The sequence below is a fragment of the Lutra lutra genome, chromosome 17 (genome assembly GCF_902655055.1).
Source record: "Lutra lutra chromosome 17, mLutLut1.2, whole genome shotgun sequence".
NCBI lineage: Eukaryota > Metazoa > Chordata > Mammalia > Carnivora > Mustelidae > Lutra > Lutra lutra.
Genome location: NC_062294.1, coordinates 49,419,151 through 49,436,599, shown reverse-complemented (window position 1 = coordinate 49,436,599; position 17,449 = coordinate 49,419,151). Strand labels below are relative to the sequence as shown.

The following is a 17,449-nucleotide window of genomic DNA, read 5'->3' as shown; positions in this document are numbered from 1 at the left end:
CTGACTCCTTCCCCTTGGGGCCCCACCACCACCGTCCCTCCCTGGCCAGGTGTCATGTCCTCTACTCTAGAACTGCTGGGGGCAGCCACAGTGGGAAGGGACAGGGACAGGGACACAAGAGAAGAATGTCTTTATTGTGGCGGCGGCAGAAACTTTAATTCTAGTTCCCGTCCCCACAGAGAAGCCGGGGGCACAGGCTGTGGGCCCGGTTCAGAAGGCTGTCTTTGGAGCTGTGGAGCCAGGCCTGGGAGCGGACGCTCAGGTCCTTCAGGTGGTCATTGTAGTAGGTCTTCACAAAGCCCTGGAAGGCATCCAGTCCCCTGCAGGAGAGGGGACATAACGGCTGAGACCCCAGCCACCCCCAAGACTTCTGCTGTCCCATTCAGCCCTCCTCCTTCAGACCTAGGAGTGCCTGCTCTCGACTCTTATTCTCCGCTCTTCTCAGACCCAGAGGTCACAGGCTTACTTCACTCAGAAGCCCAGAGTTCCGGCCCTGCCCCTCCTCCCTCTGACCCAGGTTCTCCTTCTAACCTAGGGGTCCAGACTCTCAGCCCCTCTTCCCTCAGACCCAGAGGTCCAAGCCTCCGGCCTCTCCTCGCTCAGACCTAAGAGTCCAGACCCCTAGCCTCTCCTCACTCAGACCCAGGAGTCCAGGGCCCTGGGCCCCTCCTCCCTCAGACCCAGGGGTCCAGGCCCCCAGCGTCTCCTCCGTCAGACCCAGGAGTCCTGCCCCCAGCCCCACCTCCCTCAGACCCGAGAGTCCACCCATGGCCCCAAGCACAGGGGCACACACTCACCAGAACCACTGCCACTTCTCTCTGGTCCTGGTCACCAGCACCTTCACCTTGTCAGGCAGCAGGCTCCAAGAACCACTCGCTAACCCCGGTTGGGGGCTTGGGGATTCTGTGGGCACGGCTTGCTGGCGGGCTAGGCGGAACCAGAGGGCCACATGGGTGGGCTGGGACCTGAGAATCCTTCCTCCTGCTTTCCCCTCTGTGCTCACCATCACTGTCCCCCCTGGTGGCCCGAGGGCAGCTCCTTGACACCCGTCACTGCTGCCTTTCACTCTCTGTGCCTGCGGCCCCTTCAGTCACCCCTCTGTCTGCCTGTGGTGTCCCCCTCAGTTTTGTAACCCCCCCTTGGCCCCACCCCTCTTCTGATGCCTACTTTACTACCTGAGCTTGCTGTCCCCCCTCGGGTCTCCCACGACCCCCACACTGTCTGAACCACCTCTGCAGACAGCAGAGGGAGAGCACAGGAAGACTGCCCACCCCCAAGGATGGAGGCTGGTAGGGCTGTGCTGTTTGTTCCTCCCCAGGGGGCCAGGGGTCCTGCCTCAGATCGCACTTGACCTCCTTGGACACACCTGCCTGTCCAGCACTCTCACGCCTACTGGGCAAAGTGTCGTCACCTACAGATCCCAGTCTTCATGCAGACACACACGATCATGCACGTACAGAAGCACCCATAGGACCTGCGAGGTTCTTTAGCCAATGACTGGACCTCTTCTGTACTCAGTTTTCCCTTCTGCAGAATGGGATAATGAGAGGCCCTACCTCAGGGATCCTGGGAGAACTCAGAGTTAACCACACATGAGGCAGTTGGGAGGACACCTTGCACACTGGAGTGTTAAAATTTTACATGCATGTGCAGAATGCAGACAGGTTCACATACCAACACATAGACACCCTCATGTCATCTACACACTCATAACTTCTGCATGAAAACGTGTGCTCGCCAACGTACATAGGTATGTTCGCCGGCACGCGCATTTACCGTGACATTCTATTCTTGTGCAAATACCCACACCAAGGCACGTCCCCCACCCCGGTCATTTGCACCAGCCCCACGTGCACACCTCTCACGCGGCCACCAGAAATGCACACCCATCTGCACACGATGAAACACACAAGCTCCCTACCCATGCGTCTGCCAGCCTGCACACCCCACACAAACCTGTATCCACACCTCCTCACCCACAACACAGGTCAGGACCAGAACACAGAAGCAGAAGGAGGGCAGGGCCTGGGGCCTGAGTCCAGGAGGCAACATTTCTGGGGGCTCTTGTTCCTCTGTTCCTCTTCCGTGCTCAGCTCTCCTGGCCAGGGGAGGGGGAGGCTGTGCCAGAGGGCAGAGAGCAGAGCCCTCCCCTGGCTGCCTCCCCACGCCCCTTGGCAGGGACTTCAGAGACAGGGGCCCAGGTGACAGTGACAAGCAGAGGCCTTACCCACCCCTGCTGGCCTCCTTCCTTCCTACCCTCCTAGGACTCTGGCCTGACAGGGGAAGACAGAAGGCTCTCCGGCCTCCTACAGTGACTGGTGTTCAAATCCTCGGTCCACCTCACCTGCTGGCCCCTATCTCTGGCCTCAGTTCCCTCCTCTGAAAAATGGGCCTACAATCCATACTTGAGGCAGGATTTTTTTTTTTAAGATTTTATTTATCTATTTCACAGAGAGAGATCACAAGCAGGCAGAGAGGCAGGCAGAGAGAGAGATAGAGGAGGAAGCAGGTTCTCCGCTGAGCAGAGAGCCCGATGCGGGACTTGATCCCAGGACCCTGAGATCATGACCTGAGCCGAAGGCAGAGGCTCAACCCACTGAGCCACCCAGGCGCCCCTTGAGGCAGGATTTTGACTGAATGAAGTGATATAAGGAACGTCTTAATGAGAACCATGGTCATGGTGGGGCTCACAGATCATGGCTGTTTACGATGATTTTCTTTTTTTTTTTTTTAAGATTTTATTTATTTATTTGTCAGAGAGAGAGCACAAGCAGGCAAAGTGGTAGGCAGAGGCAGAGAGAGAAGCAGGCTCCCCACTGAGCAAGGAGCACTATGTGGGACTCGATCCCAGGACCCTGAGATCATGACCTGAACCGAAGGCAGAGGCTTAACCCACTAAGCCACCCAGGCGCCCCGGGATCCTATATTTTTATGCGGTGAATAGGACAACTGCAACTTGGCCACAGCCTGAGCAACTTATCTGATAGTCCCCCCACCTTTTGTATTAATTATTTGTTTGAGAGAGAGAGAGAGCGGGAGAGAGAGAGTGCCAGCATGAGCAGGGGGAGGGGCAGAGGCAGAGGGAGAAGCAGACTCCCCGCTGAGCACAGAGCCCCACTGGGGACTCCAACCCACGACCTCAGGGATCGTGACCTGAGATGAAGGCAGACACATAACAACTGAGCCACCCGGGCACCCCTGTGTCTAATTTATAAGTTAAACTTTACCATAGGTGTGTACGGACAGGAAAAAAACCCAGTAGGTCCAGGGTTTGGCACTCTCTGTGGTTTTGGGCATCCCCTGAGGGTCTTGGAATGCCTCCCCTCCCCCCCAGATAAGGGGCAGCTTCCAACAGAATGCTGCTCCCCCAGGGGCCCCAGCCCAGGCTCCAGCACACAGTAGGTGTGCAACAAAGTGCCCTGCAGCTCCCCGCCAACAATAATGAGCAAAATGAAACCTCTGGGGCGGGGGGATGAAATGTCTGTGAGCTTCTGTTTGGAATGACGAGAAAGTTCCAGAAATGGATGGTGACGATGGTGGCACAACCTTGGGAACATCCCTAATGGCACTGAAGCAAACCCCTAGAACAGTAACAGGGGAAGGAGGGAGGCCGGCAGGGATGGGTAAGGCCTCTGTTTGTCACTGTCACCTGGGCCCCTGTCTCTGAAGTCCCTGCCAAGGGGTGTGGGGAGGCAGCCAGGGGAGGGCTCTGCTCTCTGCCCTCTGGCACAGCCTCCCCCTCCCCTGGCCAGGAGAGCTGAACACAGAGGAGGAGCAGAGGAACAAGAGCCCCCAGAAATGTTGCCTCCTGGACTTAGGTCCCAGTACATTTTATATTCTATATTTGACCGTAGAGAAAAGAAAAAGAAAGCCCACCATGCATTGTGCGTAAGCACAAGGCACATGGGGTTCCGGAGCCTGCCTCCACATCCCCCCTGCTGTGTGACCTGGTGCAAGTCACTTAACCTCTCTGGGCCTGTTTTCTCTGTCCATGTCTGGGAGTCATGGACCAGCTGCCCTGGAGAGTAGAGGAGACTGTTTATGTAAATTGCAGTGGGCAGCGCCAGATACCTCGCAGAAGTGCTCAGTCAAGGTCAGAGGCTATTTATTAAACTTGAGTTTTCGTCCTTTTTTTTTTTTTTAAGATTTTATTTATTTGAGAGAGAACAAGGGTGAGAGGGAGAGGGAGGACAAGCTTGGGGGGGAAGGGAGAAGGAGAAGCAGGTTCTCCACTGAGCAGGGAGACTGATGCAGGTCTCCATCCCAGGACCCTGGGATCATGACCTGAGCCGAAGGCAGACAATTGACTGTGGTCCCCGGGTGCCCCAAGCTTGTGTTTTCTGAGCACATAGTCTGCACTAGGCACCACAGTTGGTGGTGGTTTGGTGCCTTAACTCAATGAATGGTCCAGGCATCTTCATCATTCCCATTTTACAGATGAAAACACAGAGGCTTGGGGGTGGGGGGTAAGGCCACTGACTAATGGCTCCTCAACCAGCAAGTGGTGAATTTGAACCCGGCTCCCTCACCGCTAGCCAAGTTAGGACAACCCCTGCGGCCTCTCCTCACCTGGGTCCTAGAGGTCAAGAGGGAGGTTGGAGCGGGGCTGGCAGCAGGATGGGCCTAGGGGAGGTCACTGACCCCTGCCCCCGGCTCCAAGGTCAGTGTGGGCTGTTTGCTGTTTGCAATGTTTGTCCATCCTGGGGACAGGAACAGGCTGAAGTTTGTTCAGGGTGGACCTCAGAGTCAGTTGAATAACAACTGGGAATGGGTGATGGGAGCAGAGAGAAAGGTCACAAGAGGGGAGTGGGGGTGGGAGGGGTGGGCTCTGAGACCCCAGTGCATGTGTCTGGGGGCAGAGAGCATCTCAGAGTCTGCAGCTCTGTGTCAGAGACCACCAGATACCAAAAGCACTTTCCCCCAGTCCAGACCCCCTCCCCTCACTCCTGAATCCTGGAACCCACCTCCCTTCCAGCTCTCCTGGGCCCCACCTCCCTTCTCTGCATCCCTGGGTTATGGCAGGAATGTCTGGGGCCCAAGAGAGGTTGAAATGTCCCCTCCTTTATCTCTTCTTTCTGCTTTCTGTCTTGAGAGTTCTGTTTTCCTTCATTGTTAAGACACAGAGATATTGGGGCACCCGGGTGGCTCAGTAGGTTAAGCCCGTCTGACTCTTGATCTCAGTGTTGTGAGTTAAGCCCGCCAAGCTTGGAGCCTTACTTAAAAACAAAACAAAAAACCACAGATATTTGCATACCATAAAATTCACCCTTTTAAAGTGTACAATCCAATGTGTGTGTGGGTTTGTTTTTTTTTTTTAGCAGATTTGCAAAGTTGTGCAACCATCACCACCATCTGATTCCAGAACATTTCCATCACCCTGAAAAGAAACCCCCATACCCGTTAGTTAGCCCATCAGGGTCACTCCCTTTGCTTTCTTCCCCCTGGCTCAGCAGGGCCACCACTGATCCCCTTCTTGTTTCTATGGATTTCCCTCTTCTGGATGTCAGTTGATTGGAATCATACCCTCCATGGCCTCTTGCGGCTGGCTTCTTCACTGAGCAGGAAGCCCAAAGCAGGACTCAGTCCCAGGACCCTGAGATCATGACCTGAACGGAAGGCAGAGGTTTAACCCTGTGAGCCACACAGGCGCCCCTCTTTTTGACAACTTCTGAATCGTCTTTTGGGCTTTGGGTGCTGTGTCCCCTCCTCCAGGGAGTCCTCCCTGACCAGCTAGGCTGAGCCAGGTGCCCACAGGGAGTACCCCATCCCTGCCCTGCCTGCTGTGTGGAGTGTGTGCGCCATGGGTGGGGCTGTCTGGATGGGCCACCTCTGCTCCCCAAGTGCATGTTTCTACATGCACATCTGGGGCTCTCCTGCTGTTTTTGTTCTTGGTGTGTTCCAGGCTGTTTGCCCTGTGAGGTCCTGGAGGTATGTTTGTAACAGAGCAGAACAAACACATTGGCTCTAAATATAAAATATAAAAAGAAAATCTTAAAATGAGGGGCACCTGGGTGGCTCAGTGGGTTAAAGCTTCTGCCTTCGGCTCAGGTCATGATCCCAGGGTCCTGGGACTGAGCCCTGTGTTGGGCTCTCTGCTCAGCAGGGAGCCTGCTTCCTCCTCTCTCTCTGTCTGCTTCTCTGCCTACTTGTGATCTTTGTCTGTCAAATAAATAAATAAATAAATAAAATCTTAAAAAAAAAATCTTAAAATGAGAATGAATGAGGGGTGCCTGGGTGGCTCTGTGGGTTAAGCCTCTGCCTTTGGCTCAGGTCATGATCTCAGGGTCCTGGGACTGAGCCCTGTGTTGGGCTCTCTGCTCAGTAGGGAGCTTGCTTTCCTCTCTTTCGCTCTACCTGCCGCTCTGCCTACTTGTGATCTCTCTCTCTGTCAAATAAATAAAATCTTTAAAAACAATGAGAATGAATGAGTTCACCAGTGGGTAATGAATGGGAATCATGCGTCTACATGTAAGCTGGTCCATGGAAATGTTCGTTCACATTCCAGAAGTATTGCCCTGAGCTCTTACTGTGTGCCCGGCACTGTTCTGGACACTCGGCGGCCCTGCAGGAGACAAGACAGCCTCCATGAACTTGACATCCCAGCAGTAGGAGACATAGGCAGGAAACAAATAAGCAAATAGACATATATTAGAGGGTAGCACCTACTGAAAGAAAGGCAGATATGGAAATGGGAGAGTGATGGGAAAAGCCGTGTGGGGAACACAATAGAGACCCTGAGGAAGTGAGAAGGCAGCCAGGCAGCTATCTGGACATCTGGTGGAAGAGCATTCCAGGCAGGGGGATAGCAAATGCAAAGGCCTGGGGTCGGCTCCTGCCCAATGTGTCAGAGGAGCCTGAGGAGTTGGACGTGAGGGAGGGGGAGAGGACACAGAAGTGATGGGGCCGGGTAGTACGAGCTGGTAGACTCTGATACCATCTTCGGGTTTCCTTTGAGGCTGGAGGGAGGGGTCTGAGCAGAGCAAGGGGCGTGATGTGACTTGTGTTTTTTTTTTTTTTTTTAAGATTTTTTTATTTGTTTATTTGACAGAGAGAGATCACAAGTAGACAGAGCAGGCAGGCAGAGAGAGAGAGAGAGAGAGGGGGAAGCAGGCTCCCTGCTGAGCAGAGAGCCCGATGCAGGACTTGATTCCCAGGACCTTGAGATCACGACCTGAGGTGAAGGCAGCGGCTTACCCAATGAGCCAACCCAGGCGCCCCGTGACTTGTGTTTTAAGTAGGATCCCTTTGGCAGCCAAGTGGAGAAGGAGTGTAAGGAGCTTGGGGAACTGATTGGGGGGGGACGGGGCACTGAGTACAGAGACTTACATTTGCTTATTTCCCACCTTTGTTCCCCACCCTCATGCCTCGGGCATCCCTCCGATGGGCTCAGAGCTGTCAGACAGGAAGAGCTCAAAGCCACAACTTGTTCCCCAGCATGTGTTCTCAGTTTACACCGATGGCACCACCCTATGTACCTTCTACTGTTTCTTTTTCTTTCTTTTTTAAATATTTTATTTATTATTTGTCAGAGAGAGAGGGCACAAGCAGGGGGAGTGGTAGGCAGAGGGAGAGGGGAGAAGCAGGGAGCTCAGCAGGGAGCCCAATGCAGGGCTTGATCCCAGGACCCTGGGATCATGACTTGAGCCCAAAGCAGATGCTTAACGGACCTGAGCCACCCAGGCACCTATAGGGGTATTTTTTTTTTTTTAAGATTTTATTTATTTATTGACAGACAGAGATCACAAGGAGGCAGAGAGGCAGGCAGAGAGAGAGGAGGAAGCAGGCTCCCTGCGAGCAGAGAGCCCGATGCGGGGCTCGATCCCAGGACCCTGAGATCATGACCTGAGCGAAGGCAGTGGCTTAACCCACTGAGCCACCCAGGCGCCCCTTTAGGGTATTTTAATATGCTGGGGATGATGCTGGCGAGGCCCAGGGCCAGGTGTGTGTGTGTGTGTGTGTGTGTGTGTGTGTGTGTGTGTGAGAGAGAGAGAGAGAGAGAGAGAGAGAGAGATTACAGCCGACATGTCTGACCGGTGACTCAGGAACAAGGAAAGTGGAGTAAGGATGTGGCCCCTGGAACTGTTCCCCTCTACCCCTAGCCTACACTCAAATCCTAGCTCTACCCGTTTTCGGCTGTGTGACATCATATAAGTGACTTGAGACTTCTGTGTCTCAGTTTCTTTGTCAAATAGGGCTAGTGACAGCACCTACCTCAGAGAGTTTTGTGAAAATGTAATGTTTAGGGGCACCTGGGTGTCTCAGCCGGTGACCGTCTGTCTTTGGCTCTGGCGGTGATCTCTGGGTCTTGGATCAAGCCCCACCTCAGGGTCTCTATTCAACGGGGAGTCTGCTTCTCCCTCTCCTCTCCCTCTGTGCTCTTTCTCTCTCTTAAATAATTAAATAAAATCTTTTAAAAACAATATAATGTTTAGGTATTTTTTTCCAATTGAGAATAATTATTCCACCGAGTCGTACGGAGATCCTGCAGTGCGCCCAGTCCCTTGCGGGACTGTGCCTGGGGACAGTGGTGATGACAACCCCAGCCCTGTCCTCCTGGGGCTCACAGTCCAGTGGGAAAACTGCCCCATCCCTAGGCAGTGATGACCCAGCCTGGGGGCTAAGGAGGGCTTCCTGGAGGAGGGGACGTCAAAGCTTCCTTGGAGGGTGGGGACTGTTTAGATAGATCTCTTCCAGAGCTTTAGCCCAGATCCTACCCTTGCTCCTTCCACATCCCTCTTTATTATCCATTTTAAGAATAATAAACACCTGCTGCGTGCACGATGATGAACCCCCCAGGTCCCACACCTTGGGCAACCTGGCCAGGGAAGAATATAGCATAGCAGTAAACTCAGGCTGGGGGTCCAATGCAGCTCTCCCCTTCCTGACAAGTGACTTCACCTCTCAGGGCCTCAATGCCCTCACAGAATTAACAGGGCCCCGCTCCCAAATTTCTCATGAGGATTTTTTTTGAGACCATGAAGTTCAAAGTCCTTGGCGCAGGTCAAGTAGACAAGCCTAATACACTTGCTCCTGCCTCTCTCCCCGATCCACCATGTCCCACCCTGAGCCCCCTCCTCACAGCAAAGAAGCACTCAGAATTCTCCACGGATTTTTATTGGAGGGTGGGATGGGTTTGGGCAGCACGAAGTCCTCAGCAGGAGCAGGATACAGGAAATTTCGGAGCCCCCTCCGGGGCACAGAGCCCAGAGGAGGGGGGCGACTCTCCTGGGGTTCAGGAGAAGGCAGTTTTAAGCCGCTCCTTCACTTTGTTATAAGTCTCAGAAAACCAGTTCCTGCAGGGAGAGACAGACAAGGAGTCACAGTGTTTCGTCTTCCCTCAGGGGGCCCAGATCCTGCCTCCTTACCAGCCTCCCCCATCTTCCCCCCCCCACCCCCAGGGAAGGAGCCCTGGGCTGGGTTCCCAGACCGACCAGAGCCCTTTGAAGTCAGAAGGCTCCACAGTGGCCCAACTTTGAAGGCTTGCTATCTCTTTACTAAGCCTGCTCTGGCCTAGCTGTCCCCTGCTTATTCAAGGGCCCTCTGTTGCCTCCTTGTCTTGCCTAGGCTGTCCCTCTGGCCTGGATTATGTACATATCTTCCTGGCTCAGGCAGAGAACATTCTTTCCATGTTTTTAGGCCTGGCTGGATTTTTCCTAATCACTCAGATCTCTCTCTTTTTTTTTTTTTTTTTTGTAAGTAAGACAACCAGGCCTCATGGGGGCTCGAACTCACGATCCCGAGATCAAAACCTGAGCTGAGATCAAGAGTCTGAAGCTTAACTGACTGAGCCATCAGGCGCCCCGGAGTGCCCTTTAAATGGAGATATGAAAGGGGTGCCTGGCTGGCTTAGTCAGTGAAGCAAGCGACTCTTGATCTTGGGGTTATGAGTTCAAGCCCCCACACTGGTTGTTTACACCCCCGTCTGTTGTCTTCTCCGTGCTCAGCCCTCTCTGGGCTCATCTCCTGGACCACTCACTGGTTACAATCTGTTCCCTGTGGGCTGGGACTTCATCTCATTCATCACTATTATTCCCCACCCTGGAACAACCCTGGACACTTAGCAGACGCGCGATAGGTATTTGTTCATGAATGAATGATTCTCTAAGTCGCGAAATGGAGTTGGCTGAACTAGCCTGCTGGTGTTTACCATGAGCCAGGCATTACGCAAATCCCCTAGTTTGCTTCTCCTCAGAATCACCCATTTCACAGGTGAAGAAAAAGGCTCCTCCACATCCAGCCCAAGATCACACAAAGAGTGGTGAATCTTTGTGGGCCTGTGGACCTGGGTCTGATGGGCTCCCAAGCTCGGCCGGTCTTTCACCACCACGCAGATGGGAGTCAGGAGTCTGTCCCCCACATCTGAGCACCCTTGGATACAGCTGTGACCACAGGGAAGCTGTCTGCCTCTCCAGGCCTCAGTTTCCCCAATCTGTTAGTGATCTACCCCAGCCCTCCCAAGCCCTGGGAAGGTTCCTAACCGGGTCTTCGCAGGAATGTCGCTCTGCTTGATGGTCTCAATGGCAGCCCGGGCCTTGTCCTCCAGGGTGTTACCAAACTCCTTCAGCTTATCCGGGATGCGTTCGAAAGTGCTGGAGATTTCGGGGGCCGCCTGGGCGGGGGCTGGGCCTGCCCAGAAGACCGGCAGGGGTACAAAAATTTCAGTATTGGGAGCCCTTGGGATGACATTTCAAGGGTGGGAAAGGGGATCCTTGAAAGTGATTCTTGGAGGTCACTGTGGTTAGACTGGAGGTGTTAGACTCGGAGGCGGGGAGAGGGTACTAACGCGACCAGATGGAGCTCAGGCTCCGGGGAATTAGCTTACTCTCAGCACTGCCTTCCCCCTCCCCTTTCCAGGCTGTAAAAGCAAGACAGCGAATCCTGGAGGTGCCAGTGCATACATCATCGGTTGCTAGGGCTTGCCACGGCAGATTAGCCACCGGCGGGACCGCCCCTTAGAGAGCCCTCACCCACCTGGCGCGGTTGCGGGTGGAATGATTGGTGAGAGAGAGAGGAAAACCAGGGCCCAGAAGAGGCCCCAGAGCTCCGAGGGTCCTCCAAGCTCGGCCTGCAAGCTCGGGGCCAGCCTCAGGTTTCCAAAGCTCAAAATCCCAGATTCTCCTATCTCACTTTACCTTCCAAAACCATCGCCAGAACCACCACAAAACCGGGAGCGACAGGAAGAGCCTCATGGTTGGGCCGGAGGGCACTCTGGAAGCAGAAGCAGGTGGGGGGCGGGGAGTGATTAGTGACCCTCCCCTTCTCCCTCCCCGGAGTTCCCTCCACCCCCTTTCTAGTGCTCTTGGAGGGGCAAACCTCCGGGGTATCGAGCACCGACCTGATCAGTCGCAGGCGAGCACGGGTGGGAGGTGCTGTCCCTGACCCAGGCCTTTATCGGGCTGGGGAGGGGGCTGGGCAGGTTAATCCCTCCCCTTAAGCCTCTGGCAGATGGCCTAACCCCTGTGCCCACCCACGTTTTCCTCTTTCCAGCGCCGGAACTGGTGAGGGTTGATGGGTCAGGTGGGCGTAGGCACAGCCCTTGGGTTTAAAGCCTCTTGCTGGTCACACCTGCACCTCCAAATCTGCCCATTGGTGGATCTCAGCCTGCCGGTAGTCCCTTCCCCACAGGAGGGGACTGCCTTTAGTCTCTCCTCATGGCCATCTTCCCTTGGGGGTCTCTCCTGCAGAACACCCTTCTCCAGGCCAGGGTGGGAGTGGGTGTCTCTCAGGCACTCAGTAACTCTGTAACTCAGTTCACGGGAACTCCTCAGGCCTCCTCTTCCACTCCCTCCCTTCTTAGCAAGCCACTTCAGCAGGAACAACTTCCTCCAGGACTCGAGGGCCACTTACTCTGCCCCCCACATTCCTAGCCCCTTGCCACTATCAGTCTCACTTTCAGATCAGCCCTCAAGCCCCCGCCCCGCCCCCTCCCTGCATCAGGGAGGTGGAGCTCTGGGGTCTTCATTCCACAGCCCCCCCCCCCAGCGTATGGCCTCCATCCATCCCGCCAGGCCCCTCTTTGCCCTCTGCTCTCCCACTCTGCGAGCTTCCGGGCCCCCTGGTAAACACTCCATCTGCCCTTACCCCTTCTGGCCCCTCCTGGCACCAGCCCTCCCTGCCCTTGGTCTCCTCCCACCACATCCGTCCCTCAGGGCTGGAGTCCAATGCTTCCCCCCTTCTTCTGGCTGCCTTTGACTGCCAGTGATCCCTGGCAGCTGTGGGGAGGGCGGCCCTGGCCTCAGACTTGAGGTTGGCTGGCCTTGTGCCCCCACAACCACGTGTCAGCCCGGGGGGTAGGGGGGATGGTTGTGAAAGGGACGCACAGACATGACCCTGGCAGGATTGCGACAACCTTTTTGGCCAGCTCAGTGCATCTAGTCCCCGTCAGCCCCCCAGCTGCCTTCCCAGACATCTGCTCTCCCTGCGAGCCTAGCATTCTCCAGACATCCACCCAAAGGTCTGCTCCCCTTCCTCCCCCACCCCACCAGAATTTTATAACAACTTTGCTTTCCAGTCTCCTCCTCATTCTAGCTATGGGAGTTTCCATTTACAGATGGGGAAACTGAGGCACAGCCAAGCACATTCAATGGCTTAGCCAGGGGCTAAGCCCTGGGGGGCGGGATGGTGGTGGTGGTGGTATTCTCTGTTCCTCCACTTTCTGGACTCCAGGCTGTCTCTCTAAACCTCTGTGGGGTGTCAGCCTCTGGCCTACAGCACCCCTGCCAGCCTCTGTTCTCCCAAACTCCTTCTCCGGCTTTGCCATCATCTCTAGACTTGTCTTCATGAGAATTCAAATTCAGCTCTTCAAGGGGGAGACATGGCTGAGGCCAGCCCCCACCATTGCCATCTGTGGCTCAGAGGACTTGGCCCCAACTCCAGAGCACACAGTGAATCAGGAGCACACTTGGCTGGGACTAGGTCCCCTGTCTCTAAGCCCACTGACCCCTTCTCCTCCTCACCCAGGCTGGGTGAGTCATCTGGGGCATGGGGACGAGAGCCTGCCTCCACAAGGGCACTCATGGGAGCTGGAAAAGCTGGGAGTGCAGAGTAGGCAGGAGCCACACAGTTGAGCACGCAGGCTGGGCCTGGGAGGTACAAGTTCAAGCCCCAGCCTGTCCCCTGGGCTGGGAACCCTGCTCCCCTCCTCTGAGAATTGAGGGGGTGGGAGAGAATGCCAGCGGGCATCTCCGGGGCCCAGTCCTCACTACTGCAGAGTGTCAACCAACTGGCTCCCAACAGCGGACCCCAGGACTCTACCTGGGGGCTGGGGCGGTGCAGCCCCTCATGGGGGATGGGGTGGGGGGAGATGGGCAGCCACCTTTTCTCCAGCCAGGATCCAGCACCCAGTAGGCTTGTTGGATAGACATCAGCCACCCAGCTGGAAGGCAGAGGGAAGGAGGATGAGGGGGCAAGGGGCAGGGAAACACACTTCGGATGAAGACACCTGTAAACCCAGAGGGAAGGTGAAGGCCAGAGAGGGCCCAAGTAGGACAGAGGGTGGAGAGGACAAACCCAGATAGGAGAAGGGAAACAAGAAACAGGCAAAGCCAGGGGCTGTGAAAACTTTAGGAGAAAGAGTTCAAAGAGGTCAGGGGTAGGGGGTGGGGGAAACGGGAAGCCAGAAAAATGAAGACTCAGGCAGAGCAGGCCGGGCATCCAGAAGACGGCAAATCAGGTAAGAGGGGAGCCACAAGAGAGGCTTAAAACTGACAGCAATGGCTTTGGGGTCCCAGCTCCACCGAGGAGGTACCCCGGAGCTGAGCAAGCCCACCCCCAATCCCCGTAGTCAGGGGTGACCACCGTATCTACTCCAGGGATGGATCTGGTCTCGAACCACGTCTCAGAGCCCGAAGGGACAGAGAAGGTAGAAGAGCGAGCAAGCACTGCTGAGCAGAGACAGAGCAAAAAGGGAGACTCTGAAAGGGACAGAAGGGAGCCAACGGACAGCAGAGGGGACAGGACAGAGCTGCGTGGCCAGCGTGGGGCGGAAAGAGAAACCGAGGCGCCAAGTCGGGAGAAATCACACACGGACGTCCATCAAGTGCGGTGGGTTGGTCAATCTTTATTAAGCGAGGGCCCTCCCGCAGGACAGCCGGGGCGGGGCCGGGGGAGTAGGGGTGCGGGCAGGGGCGGGGGCACACCGCGCGGCGCGGGCGGGGCCCACTCATTGTGTCTCCACCGGCGCTGCGGGATGTGGGCTGGTGCCCATGGCCGCCTGCACCTTCTCCACCAGCCAGCCCACTGGCGCTGCATGTCTTCCACCAGGGGCTGAACCAGCTCTTGAGGCGGGCCTGGAAGGCCTCGGCCTGCTGGCGCATCTGGTTGGCCTGCTCCTCCATCTTGGCCCGCACCTCCTCCATCTGCTCGCGCATCTCCTCCAGATGGCTGCGGGCGCGGCTGCCCACCTCCTCCAGCCGCCCGCGCAGCTGCTGGCCCAGGGCGTCGGCCCGCTCTCGCAGCGGCTGGGTGGCCAAGGCCCCCAAGTTGGCGTGCCGCGTGCGGGCCTGCTCCAGCAGCGGCCAGAGGCGCTCGCGGATGGTGCTCACGCTGCGCTCGGGCGCCCTCGCGCACTCCGGCGCGGTAGACGGCCAGGCGCTTCTGCAGGTCCTCGGCGTCCCGCAGCATCCGCTTGCGCAGCTTGCGCAAGTGGGAGGCGAAGCGCGCCCTTAGCTCCTCGGTGCTCTGGCCCAGCATGGCCTGCACCTCGCCGCGGTACTGTGTCAGGCGGTTGCACACGTCCCTCCATGTCCGAGCGCAGCCGGGCCTGCGCCGCCTGCAGCTCCTTGGCCACGCGGGCCTGTGTCCTCCGAGGCCATGGGGCCCAGCTGCTCCTCCATCTCCGCCCTGTAGGCTTTCACCTCCTTCATGGTCTCCTCCATCAGCACCCTGGGGCAGAGAGGGCAGGAGCGTGTGTGTACGGAGGGTGGGAGAGAGGAGCAGGAAAACCCAGGAGGGGTGAGGGAGGGGAGGCAAGATGGGGACAGGGCCAGGGCAGAAGCAGAGATGAAACGGAAGGGTGCGACAACTGGTGGCCAGAGGCAGGGAGGGTCCATCAAGCCAGAAGCTCGAAATGTAAAAGAGGAAGACATGACATGACCAGAGATGCCAAAGAGTTGGTGGCAGGGACACAAAGAAACCCAGAGCGGGGATGGCCGGGGGTCCAGAAGGCACTGGCCTCTGGGAGTGGCAGGGGCACTCACGTCAGCTCCTGGGTGACCTGGTTGCTGAGGACGTCCTCCTGCACCTGGTCAGACAGCGTCTGCACCCAGCGTAGGTAATCCCAGAAGCGGGCCAGTGCTAGCTCCCAGGGCTGACCAGCCTGCCACCCGCCCTCAGGCTCCAGCTCCTGCTCCAGCTTCGGTTCCTGCTCCCGCTCCCCCTCCAGTGGGGACTCTGGCTTCACATCGGCCCAGCATCCTGCACAGAATCAAGTTCACAGCCATCACCCCCACCAGGCACAGAATAGCTGGTACACAGCAGGTGCTCCATAAATGCTCCGGGCTTCTTTAGAGCACTGGAAGGCAGGGAGCAGGCCGGGAGGGGTATATATTGAGGGTCTGTGCTGCTGCATGCAGGACCCATGCTGTGAAGAGAACTAGTCACAGCGGACACCAATCTGGAGCTCTCTCTCTGCCTGACAACAGTGCATCAGGAACTGTTTTAAGGGTGGGGAAACTGAGGCCCAGAGAGAGTAAAAGAAGCCGCTCAGAGCCAGTGGATGTGAGGCCTCGCACCTGGGCCTCCTTCAAGACGACGACATACCAGCAGGAGGAGGGACCCAGGGATGGAAGCGGGGTACAGGTGTGCATGGGAGGGGCAAGGCAGAGACCAGAGCAAGCCCCGCCCACATACCTGCCAGGAGCGTGACCACCAGCGCGGCCCACAGAACCTTCATCTTCCAGCCTGCGATGGGTCGGGTTGAGTAAGACACGTCAATCAGCAGCCAGCGGGGACCCCTCCCACCCGGAGCCCCAACCTCCCAATCACGCCCTCCGCCCCCAGGATCTGCATCAGCCTAATCCCATCACAAACATTTACCAAACCGTCCCTCATGTTTAACTCCCTCATTGTCTTATCTCCCCATCCTCAGGTGGGCCTCCGCGGCCCAAATTCCATCCGCCTCTTGGAGGGTTCAAATTCCACTTACCCTGCCCCGAGTTCCCTGTGAGCCCAACAGTGGCTTATAAATTCTGGCCTCACATTCCTCATTCTCCCTCACATCCTGAGCCCCAGCTTCATCCAAATGTCACCTTCCACCTACCGGCTAATTTAATTCTCATAGAAAGTCCTCTCCAAAGATAAGTGCTCTCTGGCCGCCGCCCCTGCCCCCGCATCTCCCACTAATGGAGATCTGAGGGGGATCCAGGAGGTGTTCAATAAATGACACTGACCATTCGTGGACTCTTGATACGGCTCTACCAGGTTCTGCTCCTCCCATCCCACCTTCTTCCAGCCAAGACCTGTGCTGCACTCCTTGCCTAGGTCCGACCCCAGCTTCCTCCTCATTCCCCATGACCCTGGGGTAGGACCGTTCCCTCGCCCCAGCCCGTCCTTCACCACTAGCCCTGAGCAGGTCTCTGTGCCCCTCAACTCTGTTTCTCACCGGCTCTCGGAGAACCTCCTCCTTCACCGCTGCTTGGGCTGAGTAGAACTCAGGGATTCCAGACTCGTCCAATTATACTGTTCCCCATGACCCGCCCCACTCCTCTTGGGCGGCAGCGAGCTGGGCCCAGCCCCCAGTCACGAGGTGGGCTGTCCCCCCCCACTTCACACAGCAGGCAGGGGAAGGAGGTGGGGGTTGGAGGCCGTGTGATGACCCCCCCACGGCTCCCCCGAAGGGAGGTGACATTTTACCCAGTACTCCAGGCACCTTCCTCCGTTCTGGGGGGCTAGGAACACCAGGGAAGGAAGCGCCCATTCCCCTCCTTTCTCTTTTCCTGTGGATGGATAAATAAAGTTTGGAATGGGGGCTGGGGGCCGAAATCCTGGATCAGAGGAAAAGAGAAGGCTGAGGGGCTTGGATTCCTGGGTTCTGAGGGGCGATGGCTAGGAGTTCAGACTTCTGGGACTTAGGGAGAAGGGCTCCAGAGGTTCCAAACAGACGGGGATAGGAGGGTTGGGGACTGTGTAAACCTGGGGTTTGGTCCTCGCTCGCTCTCTCTTTTTTTTTTAGATTTTAATTTATTTGACAGCCAGAGGGAATAGAAAAAGGGGAATGGGGAGAGGCAAAAGCAGGCTTCCTGGCGAGCAGGGAGCCCACTGAAGGGCTCGAGGATTCCGGGATTATGACCCGAACTGAAGGCAGGACGCTTGACGACTGACCCACCCAGGTGTCCCTCCTCGTTCCCTCTTGGCTGTGACCTTGGGCATAGGTGAGCCGCTCTCTGAGCTCCCCTGCCCGTTTGCAGAATGAAGATCCCAGCCCTTCTCCCTAACCAACGTTGTAGATCCC

General features: G+C 56.5%; 3 protein-coding genes across 3 annotated transcripts; all 3 read right to left on the bottom strand.

Annotated features, from left to right (window-relative positions):
- Window positions 1-113: 113 nt before the first annotated feature.
- Window positions 114-2,170, bottom strand: APOC4 (apolipoprotein C4). Its single transcript, XM_047709964.1, has 3 exons — window positions 1,977-2,170; window positions 798-927; window positions 114-320 (listed from the first exon to the last, which is right to left on the bottom strand). Exons 1-3 carry the CDS (start codon window positions 2,050-2,052, stop codon window positions 161-163), a joined length of 366 nt encoding a protein of 121 aa, XP_047565920.1. The 5' UTR covers window positions 2,053-2,170; the 3' UTR covers window positions 114-160.
- Window positions 2,171-9,098: 6,928 nt separating this feature from the next.
- On the bottom strand, window positions 9,099-11,189 carry APOC1 (apolipoprotein C1). Its single transcript, XM_047709966.1, is given in 4 exon segments — window positions 9,099-9,293; window positions 10,479-10,626; window positions 11,133-11,162; window positions 11,165-11,189. Coding segments are annotated over 4 exon segments (264 nt in total). The 3' UTR covers window positions 9,099-9,232.
- Window positions 11,190-14,039: 2,850 nt separating this feature from the next.
- On the bottom strand, window positions 14,040-16,717 carry APOE (apolipoprotein E). The gene is given in 9 exon segments (XM_053447814.1): window positions 14,040-14,229; window positions 14,232-14,267; window positions 14,270-14,552; window positions 14,554-14,736; window positions 14,738-14,800; window positions 14,802-14,883; window positions 15,198-15,414; window positions 15,850-15,900; window positions 16,601-16,717. Coding segments are annotated over 8 exon segments (975 nt in total). The 5' UTR covers window positions 15,893-15,900; window positions 16,601-16,717; the 3' UTR covers window positions 14,040-14,161.
- Window positions 16,718-17,449: the final 732 nt, after the last annotated feature.

What these genes read in the sequence shown, in the direction of transcription:
- APOC4 (XM_047709964.1), bottom strand. Translation starts at nt 2,052, where the DNA reads ATGTTGCCTCCTGGACTCAGGCCCCAGGCCCTGCCCTCCTTCTGCTTC. An exon ending in GGTCCTGACCTGTGTTGTGG is followed by an intron (nt 928 to 1,976) that starts GTGAGGAGGTGT and finishes GGTTCCGCCTAG; the next exon opens with CCCGCCAGCAAGCCGTGCCC. An exon ending in GAGAAGTGGCAGTGGTTCTG is followed by an intron (nt 321 to 797) that starts GTGAGTGTGTGC and finishes CCTCTCCTGCAG; the next exon opens with GGGACTGGATGCCTTCCAGG.